General features: G+C 44.5%; 1 protein-coding gene across 1 annotated transcript in view; it reads left to right on the top strand.

Moving 5' to 3' along the window:
• Positions 1–861: 861 nt before the first annotated feature.
• The window catches only part of MTCL3 (MTCL family member 3), a 55,947-nt gene continuing 45,438 nt past the window's right edge, over positions 862–11,370 (top strand). The window contains exons 1-3 of the mRNA XM_089921988.1: positions 862–5,634; positions 6,103–6,327; positions 8,120–8,278. Coding sequence (XP_089778114.1) covers positions 4,534–5,634; positions 6,103–6,327; positions 8,120–8,278 — 1,485 coding nt within the window. The 5' untranslated portion in view covers positions 862–4,533. The remainder of the gene's footprint in view (positions 5,635–6,102; positions 6,328–8,119; positions 8,279–11,370) is intronic.

The raw sequence follows: 11,370 nt of genomic DNA, 5'->3' as shown, positions 1-11,370 counted from the left end.
CACAGTAAAAATAATACCTAAGCCTTTCTAAATTCTGACAAAATCTTTGAATAATCATCTTTGGTGCTTGCTTAATTGGAGAAATATAATTTTAACTAGAAAATAAAATAAATCAGATAAATTTCCAATTCAAAAGTTCTTCTTATGGCATATTTACATGAGTAAAGAAGCATCCTAAATATTGCTCATACTTAATCTTTATTATTAAAAAGTTTAAAACCTTGAAATTGCATAATACTGTATTATAAAATGACACACTTAAGCACATGATAATGTGCTTAAGAATGCATGATAATGAATTCTTGATTTTTATTAGACTTAGAGTCACTAATTGCTTTGAAATAAATAATACTGCCTTAGGAAAAATTGAAACATAGATGCCTGAACAGAGTACAAGTTCTTAAAGAAGCAGGACCAGGTAGGTTTTCTGTCCACAGACTATGTTTATAATATTATTTGATTTGTAAAGATTAACCTGAAAATTTTTTTATCCATTTTGGTTAAATGAATCTTAGTATTTCTTAAGGAAATCGCAACTCAAATTTGAGTACATAATGACAATTTATTATTTAGCATAAATTCCAAGTAAATTGTGATTACATTTTACTTTGCCTTTTTCTCTGTATTTTTGGTATGCTAGTCAAAGTCTGAGCTATTCATTATAGAGTCACAGACATCACATTTCCACCTTCAAAAAGTATTTAAAGGATTATATGGAAATTATCCCAATTCTCATCAATATGCTTAAGCCTTCCCAGACAGGAACTATTTCTTATCTTTGCATACCCAGGACCTTGGACAGTGCCAGGCATAAACTAGGCATTTATCTATTTGGGAGCAGATGAGTACGTGAATGATTTTGTCCTGCTGCTATATTTGTCTTATATATTGCTGGAGATACTAATCACCAGGGCTTGAACATCTTTTTATTTTGCTGTAATGATATTGTCTGAATGCAAAACATTCCTAAATTGTGTTATTTCATTTTTAATGCAAGATATTACACTTGGAAAATAAAATTTGTTATACTAAAATTCATATTAATATAAAAAATTATTCAAGATATTGACCTCATTTTACATACAAAACCACAATATTAATGTAAGAGAAATTTAAAATAAGTAAAATACCCTTTCTAAGACAGTGTTTATTTTCATTCTTGTCTTCAAGTTCACCAAGGAATTCTTAAAGGTAAGAAGAACTTCATACTTTCCTCCACACCACTCCCCCTCCCATCACCACCAAAAAATAAAAATAAACAAAACTAGAAGGGAAAAGAGAATTTTCCGGTCATTTAAAAATACTATTACTGTGAAGTATTATGGATTCTTGTACATCGTAAAGGCACCTATTCTGAATTCCCTTTTCCCCCTGAATTTCCTTTAAATGCCTATCTTATAATAAATACATTAGATGATTCCTGTTACCCGCATGCACTACTATAAAGATTATGGATCCTGGTAATTGTTCCTTGTATTCACAGTGGAAACTGGAACTTAATAAAGGAGAGAAGAAAATGTATCGAAGGCAAACCCATCTGTAAAGGATCGCTGTAAACCGGTATTTATTCGGTTTGTACCAAATTAGTCGTGGCATGACAAGAACCCTTTGTCTGTGGGACCGTTGGTCTGGCAACCATTATCTACCCGTGGAAAAGACGTCTGAAGACTCCGCCTTGGCTGGGGGTGGGGAAGGCGCACCGCGTGGAGAGCTCGACTGAGAATTAAAGGGAGCGAACAAAGAGAACTCCCAGCAGCCGCCCGCCAGCGCCTTGCCGCTGCATCAGGAGACGTCAGTCAAGCCCGGAAGGCTGTTGGAATCCGCCTCCCTGCGAAAAGCTCAAGTAAATAATTGATGGCAATTGACGCGGTCCAGGACAAAGCTTTGAGGAAAGCCAGTGCATCCGATTTCGAGCGGTTTGGGAATCTTCCGCCGAGTAAGGGGTATGCGAGTGCAGCGAGGACTGTGAGCTTGGCTACCGGTCTTCCATCGCGGGCGTGGCTCTGGCCTTTTTGTCTTCTTGCCGCCCGCCCCTCCGCCTCCGCACTCCGCCTTCTTCTCTTCCCTTTTGAAAGTAGCCTCTGGTTACTTCTACGCAGTCCTCCCTTGCAATCCCGCCCCCTCCCCTGCCCAGTCCGGTGAGGCCAGCTCACGAATATCAGTGCACTTCCCGGGGAGCGTCTGGCACGGCTTGGTACCTTGCGTGTTCGCCTGCTCAGAGCCGCAGCTCCAGCCCAGCCGCGGGCCGCCAAGGAGTAATCCGCTCTTCCGGCCGTTGAGCCTCCACGTTAACGCCATTGTTTGGAGAAACAGAGTGGGTGTGGAACTGGGGCGAACCGGTCCAAAGTCAAAAGTGCTCAGCCAGATAGTCGCATATATAAAACTACGAAGTTAAACTCTCCTCGTCTCCGAAAAGACACAGTAAGAACCCTGAGGTCCCCGGAAGATCAGAAGGAAAGCGCTGTTGATTTGCTCCAGCCTCAAAACATCGCCTCTGCCAAGAAGTGAGCAGTTCTGGATTTTCTAAAGGGATGGGGAGGGTGAGTGGGCAGATAAAACTTGAGATTAAAATTGTTGGTTTAGGCCGTGCTGGGGTTGCTGGGTTGGCGAATTTCACAGGAGAAGCCTCAAAGAGACACAGCATCCTGGTACTTTGTGAGAACCACGTGACAGCAGCCAGGTACCTTTGATTGTGGGAGCCGAGTTCCTGGAACTCGAGCTTTCTCCTGCGATAGAGCTGTATGGGGGCCGAATTAAACGTTCTCTGGTGGCTCTCAGCTTCAGAGTGGTTCTGCCTAATTCAAAACAAAAATAAGTTTGCATTGGCAATATAACTTATTTGGGTGATCCCGGTTAGTGTGACCTGCTAGTGAACTAGACCAGATATTCTAGGAGCATGTTGCTCCGGGAGAACATGTAGAAAATAAGTTGATGGATGACTCCTCCCTCTCCCTCCCCATGTCTTCTTTGTTCACTGTTATTTTCCAAATTGAGTTGGAAGGAGATCCCAGAAAGAGAAAGGGAGGTGGAGGAGCCTTCCAGTAATATTTCTTTATAAAATGAGGGATTACTACACATTGACTAAGCTATGATACTTAGACAATAACAGGACTAATGCTAGTAAAGTAACTAGCAAGTATCTCCTCCCCTAATAGGATTTTTTTTTTTAAGCAGAACTTTCTGCCTAGTCATGCCCTTTTCAGTCATGCCCTTTAGAGAGAAATTATATTTCTAAGGAAAACGCACCTAACTGACTAGCTGACTAAGCAGTTGGATCACTAGGGAGAAAAAACCAGGAGGCAGTGGGTTTTGAGTTGCTATTTTCCAGATTTTAAAAGCCAGTGATGGATTTATCTTGGAAAAAATACAAAACAGAAGTTGATCTTACCACCGTGAGTGAGGATGCACCAGCCTTCTTGGGTGCAGGGTCATTCTGTCTTAGCATTTGGCTTCGTGGAAAGGACTGGGCACTTTAAAAGTACACCTTTGCCTGTTATATACCATCTGAGAAGGTGCTTAATAATGAAAATACTTTGTTTAGCAATTACACTTAAACCTAAAGCAATTCACAAGAACATTGAAATTTAGATAAGTGTAGAAAAAGTTATCACCTGTAATTTAAGAAATTGTGCAGAGCCACCAATAAATTTTTCCAAATGATTTTTAATTTATTTCTCAAAACTAAAAAATAAATCAATTAAAAGAAAAAGAAAAATCCCTTCAGCGCTGCTAATGACTAAACCACATAGATGATTTTTAATGCCATATTTTCTTGAAACTGAAGTTGGCTTAAAGTCATTCATTATTTATATTTTCTTTTAGTTCTAGTCTAAAGGAAATTGGGTGTATTTCTCTCACAAAATGCAACATTAAGGGCTAGAGCTGTTTGAGAAAAGTATCATTTATCCATAACAAGTGTTCTCTAAGAAAAACCCTTTCATAACCGTTTTCATCTAATTGACACTTGGGAATATCAATTAAAACTTTCTCCATGAAATTAGGCTTTGAAACGCAGATTTGATAGTGAGGAAACCAAAGCTGAAAAATCAGGGTATTGACAGTTCTAGCCTTTGGACTTCTTTTCCTTCTGAAGCTTCTTGACCTTATCTTCTTAAACAAACAAACAAACAAACAAACAAAAAACTCCCTTCCCATCAATTCCTTTCTGATTCCATCCTTGCCATAACCTGCTACCGTGAGAATGGGAGGTTCAGCGGCTTTCAGATCTTCATTTTACTGAGGTGGCGTGAGATGGAGATAGCGCCTCCCTGGGCAAAATGAGAATTGACAGTTCTACATCCTAGTTCTAAAGTCTAGTCTTCTATTAAGCGCCGTCCAAATCTCATTTTCTAGGGCTTCTCTTGTTACGGAAAATCACTCTTTGCTCTGTAACAATGCAGACACGCTGTGTGCTTTCCTTCTTTTGTTTCTGTCCCAGATTAGAAAGGAAGGTTGCTGGCAGTGAGGAGGGAAGAGAGTGATCTGGTGATAGACTATTGTAAATCGCCTCTGATAGATTCTTCCTAGACCGCAATGAGTCAGCCACCGACGGGGGGCGCTGCCCCTGCCACAGCCGCAGCTTCTGCCGCCACAGCTGCCACTGAGGCTCGCTTGCACCCGGAGGGCAGCAGCAGAAAGCAGCAGCGTGCTCAGTCACCCGCTAGACCGAGAGACAATTCGGTCCGACAGACCACCGCGGCCACCCGGTCCCCGGTAGGGGCTGGTACTAAACTCAATTCTATTCGACAGCAGCAGCTGCAGCAGCAGCAGGGCAACAAGACCGGGAGCCGCACGGCGCCTCCGGCCAGCGCCCGAGGAAGCGGAGGAGGGGCGGAGAAGACCGCGCCCCTGGCGCCCAAGGGGGCCGCGCCGGGAGCTGTCCAGTCCTTGGCTGGTGCTGAAGTGGCCCCCGTGGCGACCCTGGCCCCGGTGGGTGTCAGGAGGCCTGGCGCGTCGGAGGAGCCGCCCCGGGAGCTAGAGCCCGCGTCCTCTAAACTCGGGGAACCCCCTCCTCTCGGAGAAGGAGGAGGAGGGGGTGGGGAAGGAGGAGGAGCCGGCAGCGGCTCTGGGGAAAGGGAGGGGGGCGCTCCGCAGCCGCCGCCGCCGCCCAGGGGTTGGCGAGGGAAAAGCGTACGCGCTCAGCCGAGGGGCGGCAGCGGCGCGGAGGGGGCCTCCCCCTCGCCATCCACCTCCTCTGCGGGCAAAACCCCAGGCTCCGGCAGCAGAAACTCTGGGATTGGCGTTGTGGGGCCTGGCAGCGGTGGCGGAGGGAGCTACTGGAAAGAAGGATGTCTGCAGTCTGAGCTCATCCAGTTCCATCTCAAGAAAGAGCGGGCGGCGGCGGCGGCGGCCGCGGCTCAGATGCACAGTAAGAACGGCGGCGGCGGCAGCAATCGCAGCTCTCCGGTCGCTGGCGCCCCTGCCATTTGTGAGCCCCTCGCAGTCCCTCCCACCTCCCCAATGGCGGCGGCAGCAGAGGGCCCCCAACAGGGCGCAGAGGGCAGCGCGAGCGGCGGCGGCGGCATGCAGGCAGCGGCGCCCCCTTCGTCGCAGCCGCACCCGCAGCAGCTCCAGGAGCAGGAGGAAATGCAGGAGGAGATGGAGAAGCTGCGGGAGGAAAACGAGACTCTCAAGGTGAGGAGGGTGTGGGGGACGGGTTGGAGGAGGGGAGGTGTGGGCCTCGGAGCATTAGGGCGTGTCCTGGCGGGAGTGAGAGGCTGCTAACCTGTTAGGGAGCCTTCAAGAGGGAGGGGAACAGGAAATGAGGGGAGGGGGTCCCTAGGCCCTTTCCGGATCTAAAAGGGCTTTGCGATCAGCAGCGTTAGGTTTTTATTTAGATCCAAATCTGGGCCTTCGTTTCTCCGTTTATTATGGTTTGGCTCACTTTTTCACGGACAGAGCTGGAGTAGGAGAGCGAGGGAAGGCCTAAAGACGGCCCGTTTTTTCTAGTTTCTTCTTGTTCATTCAGCTCCGGGTCATTCCTGTCTCATGGAGAGGGAGCAGTAAAGCTGAGAATTTGGAGCTGGGATGGGGTGTAGACGGTGTATGTCCGAGGGGTGGGAGGCGAAGCTAATTTTGACCCGCGGCCTGTCACCGCCTCAGAACGAGATCGATGAACTGAGGACCGAGATGGACGAGATGAGGGACACTTTCTTCGAGGAGGATGCCTGCCAACTGCAGGAAATGCGCCACGAGTTGGAGAGAGCCAACAAAAACTGCCGGATCCTGCAGTACCGCCTCCGCAAAGCCGAGCGCAAAAGGCTCCGCTACGCGCAGACCGGGGAGATCGACGGGGAGCTGTTGCGCAGCCTGGAGCAGGACCTCAAGGTCTGCGGCGCCGGGGCCCGGGGGGCGCGCGGCAGGGGCGGTGGGTGGGGACTCAGGTCACGGGCGCTTTGCGTTGAAAGGCCTTCAGTGGTGATTGGCAAAGAGCTCTAGGGACATGGAGTTTCGCAGCGCCAATCACAGAATGTCAAGGTGCCGGAAAGGGAAGAGGAAAAACGGACAGGTGGGTCTGAAGAGCCCTGTGTGGGGGGAGGGTCTTGCAGAGAGCGAGCTCTGCGGGCTGCCCTGAGAGCCACGGTGACGATTACAGAGGTGGTGGGAGGAGGGCGCCTCCTTCCGCGGCGGAAACGGCGTGGCCGAGCGCAGGCCTTGATCTGACTTCCAGAGACTGCCCTCCAAGCGCAGGCCAGATGGAGTCAGGCCCTCTGGAGCAGCGCGGTGAAGACTCCTTCAGTGGAGTTGAAGCCCAGAATAGGAACAGCACTGGGAAGATATTAGAGTTAAGATTTCTCTCTGAAAGCCACCCCCGTCCCCAGCGCCTTCTTCCAGAACTCCTTCCTTTCTGTAATTACCACTTAGATAACTCCCAGAAAGGAAGACTGTCCAGCTTGTGGTCCCTTTTGGAAAAGTAAAGGGAGAGTGCGCTAAATGAAAGAACCATGTTCTTAGGGAGGTTGCTTCTTCAGAGTCTCCCCCAGTGGAGAAATTTCAACTTTGAAGTGCGTTTTTTAGATAGGTGTGGTCTGTTCGTTCGGTTTTACTGTAGGCAGATTCACTGACAACGCAAATCAGATGTTATCTTCATGGTCTGGGACAGCAAACGAAATATAATTTTAATTGTATTAATTTCATGAAGATTTAAAAGCCGAGTGTAATTATCTTGTATTTTTTTTAAAAGAAAGCCATGGGAAAACATTTTATGAAAGCCGTTGTATCATTTCTCTTTTTTTCCTTTTTCTGACATTTGTCAAGTGTTGACTAGGCACCAGGCACTGTGGCAACCATTGTTACTCATATTATTATTTCATTTAGTTCTCAAGGAGAAAAACCTGTAAGGAAGGGATTATGAGTAGCATCATTTTACAGGTGCCCACAATGAACCTTTTACGAAAGTTAAGTGCCCAGCCCCTAGCCCTGGAACTTGGCTAGTAGTTGGTCAGGCTGGCTCCCCACTCAGTCCAAAACCACAGCCTGTGTCCTGAGCTGCCCCACTTTTCTTCCAAACCCTAAAATTTCTGAGGTAGTCTTAAAACAGGAGGCAAAAATGCACACACTAATTTAAACAAACAAACAAAAGTCTCAAAGACTAAAATATTTCTTAAAACTAAGCACCTGGAATGTTAGGATCAAAATTCAAGCCCCAGACCCTACCTGGGAATATTTTATTTTCTAGTCTTTAAAATAAGTGATAATGGAGGCATCTACCTCATAGTTTTGTTGTGGAATTCGAGACTTGTGAAATCTCTACACGTGATAAAACACAATTGAACATTTATAACCATGATGTCATGTAGACATTAAGGGAACAGAGTGGAGAGCCAGACTACCTGGCCACTTGTTAGCTGTGTCACCTTGAGCGTATTACTTTACCTCCATGAGACTCAGTTTTCCTCATCTATAAAACAGGAATAATAATAGGGTCTATTTCATGGGATTGTTGAGAGAGTTAAATGGTTTATGTATGTGAAATGGCTTATATGTAATGCATCTGGAATGATGTCTGGCATATGGTAGACACTATATACATATTGGTTCTAGTACTTTTAATATAACTTAAGCCCATTTGTTGTATTGTCTTTAATTACAGTTTATTGTTAAAAACACTTTAATTTAGGTAGCAAAGGATGTATCTGTGAGACTTCACCATGAATTGGAAAATGTGGAAGAAAAGCGAACAACAACAGAAGATGAAAATGAGAAACTGAGGCAACAGCTTATAGAAGTTGAGATAGCAAAGCAAGCTCTGCAGAATGAACTGGAAAAAATGAAGGAGGTTAGTAATCAGTTATCTCATGGCGTGCTATATATATTTAGCTCTTCATAGAGCGTACCAAAGACTAATATGACTGTTAAAATAATTAAATTTTTTATGATTATAGGACAGTTTGTTGTTCTCACCCAATATAGTAACAGATACATGATTTCATACTAATAAATAAGTAGCAAAGAAGAAATTCTGACCTCTACCCTGCCTCTGACTTGACATATACGAGCTGTGACGGATGCTTCGTGTGTGATATCTAAATGGATGTTAATTAAATAAATTACACAGCTATACCAAACACAAGGGATATCAAGAATATGAAGGAATAAGCCTTCTGTTAGTTGAGGGGAAGTGCTAATCCTGTGAGATTACTAGAGTTCATAGAAGCACAGACTTTCAGGATGAAAAAGACCATAAAGGCCATTCAATCTAATCTAATCATTGTTTGATTCCTTCTTATAACAAAGCCCCCAAATGGTCTAATACTTAGAACTTCACCAGTGACTAGCCCTTAAGATCATCTCCAGCAGCCAATTTTATCACAGCATAGCTCTGTTTAAGGTTTTCTTTGTTTTGAGTTGAAATCTATCTACTTGTAACTTTAATAAATTCATCTCAGTCCTCCCCTTTCGGGTACAAGAGTCAGAGTTCTCTTCCACATCAGCTATTAGAAAATTCCTACCATGTTTCCCCTGAATCTTCTCAAAGCACAAAATCAGTATCAAAGAAAATAACGAGAATAAAAGAAACAGAAAGATGTATCGAGAAATAATTAGAACTAACACACCATTGTAGAGCAATTATACTCCAATAAAGATGTTTAAAAAAAAAAAAGAAATAGCTTTGTGAAAAGTAACAGTTTGAATTGAAATAATATTCTTCCTTGAAAACTGCCTGAAAATGTACAGTGCAACTTGTGAAAACCATTATTGAGAATTAGCAAATACACACGTGGTCCTCTGAACACTTCCTCTGCTTAAATATGCAGAATTTAAATGAAAATCCTAATCTTCCCATAGACTAACTGAGATATTGGCACATTCCACTGCTGTGTTTATCTCGAAATGGTATAAAAATATAACTACCGTGTAACAGTGAAAATATCAGTTGTCAATTAAGAATGTGTGGCAGGAATTTGTAGAACACTGTTTCAGTGGGGCAACCTGTTTTGTGATCTAAGTTTCTACTTATATTATCCTGAATTTAAACATTTTTAACATGACAAATTAGGGCAGAATCATTGTACTGGGGCTTCCCTGGTGGCGCAGTGGTTGGGAGTCCACCTGCCGATGCAGGGGACACGGGTTCGTGCCCCGGTCCGGGAAGATCCCACATGCCGCGGAGCGGCTGGGCCCGCGAGCCATGGCCGCTGAGCCTGCGCGTCCGGAGCCTGTGCTCCGCAACGGGAGAGGCCACAGCAGTGAGAGGCCCGCGTACCGCCAAAAAAAAAAAAAAAAAATCATTGTACTGATATGTGATTCTTAGCTAATACCTAAGGGTGGCTGTGTGCTACAGCAGAAAAACATGGCGACTGGGAGCCGTGGGACTATCTTCACCAGTAACTAATTGGGTGACTTAAAAGTCCTCTAACTTCTACTTGCCTCACTGCAGTTATAAAGTGTTATTTTCAGTGAATCTCCACACCTCTTGCAGCTATCATTACTTTTATCGTGAAGTCCAGGACATTACCATTAAAGAACAGCATAGATTTTATTCTAAAGTTGAGAGATCAAATATTAAATTAATATAAATATAAGGATAGGTTTCTTCGGTAATAATGTACAGTTGAAGTTTGTGAAAAATTGAAAGTTTGAAAAAATTAAGTAGGTAGCTGTTATTTGGTGGGGCTGTCATAAGAAAGTACTACAAACTGAGTGGCTTAAACAATAGAAGTTTATTTTCTCAGAGTTCTGGAGGCTAAAAGTCCAAAATCAAGGTGTTGGCAGGGTTGGTTTCTTCTGAGGGCTGTGAAGGAAGGATCTATTCCAGGCCTCTCTCCTTGGCTTATATATATGCATCTTCACACTCACATGGCATTCTCCCCGTAGCTGTCTATGACCAAATTTCCACTTCTTGTAAGACACCAGTCAAATTAGATTAGGACCTGCTGTAATGGCTTTATTGTAGCTTGATTGTCTCAGTAAAGACCCTCTCTCCAAATAAAGTCACATTCTGAGGTACTTGCTTGGTGCTAGGACTTCAACATGTAAATTGGGGCAGTGGCACAATTCAACCTATAAGAATAGCTCTTAAATGCCTTCTTATGGACAAGCAAGAAGAAAGCTCATTGTCAGTTCCATAAGGCTCCATTCCATATTCAGACCTCACTTGCCTTCTTCCATACTCTTTGTTTATCCAATTAAAAATATTCAGGGCTTCCCTGGTGGCGCGGTGGTTGAGAGTCCGCCTGCCAATGCAGGGGACGCGGGTTCGTGCCCCAGTCCGGGAAGATCCCACATGCCGCGGAGCGGCTGGGCCCGTGAGCCATGGCCGCTGAGCCTGCACGTCCAGAGCTTGTACTCTGCAACGGGGGAGGCCACAGCAGTGAGAGGCCCGCACACCGCAAAAAAAAAAAAAAAAAAAAATTCAAGTAAAAACAAACTTCACTGATTATAAGGGATAGAAAAATGCCTCGTGATTTGGCATTATATCAATGTTTTTCAAGTGGATATCTGGAAAGTTGGATTTAAGAATGGCATAAGAGCTTTCTGATTTTCATCCTGTGTCCAGGAAAGGGGGAAATTCCTGTAGACTGGCTGTCCATTAGCCAGAGAGATGAGACTTTTCCCATCTTAAAATAAAAGCCAAGATAATCTGGCTACTAGAAAAAAATGACTGGAATCTGGGGACGTCCTCAGGAGAATCATTGTAAAAATGCATTTCCACTTGTTTTCCACACTTTTTCTTATAACTGTTTCCTCCATCAGGGTTCTAACTCTGAATTAGGAAGATACTCTTGCTGCATTAGGCAGTGTGGGTATATGTTCATGCCAAAGAAAAAATTCTCATCCTCCTTGGACTTATAAAAGCCAAACTCCAATCCCTAATTAGAGACTACAACAATAAAAGTGTAAAAAATTTAGGAGCAGGTATGCAGGACA

The sequence above is a fragment of the Delphinapterus leucas genome, chromosome 12 (genome assembly GCF_059928025.1).
Source record: "Delphinapterus leucas isolate spDelLeu-1000000601 "Yukka" chromosome 12, BTC_Dleu_Yukka2, whole genome shotgun sequence".
NCBI classification, from domain to species: Eukaryota; Metazoa; Chordata; class Mammalia; order Artiodactyla; family Monodontidae; genus Delphinapterus; species Delphinapterus leucas.
Note: the sequence above shows the minus strand (reverse complement) of the source record. Positions and strands in the feature narration are given on the sequence as shown.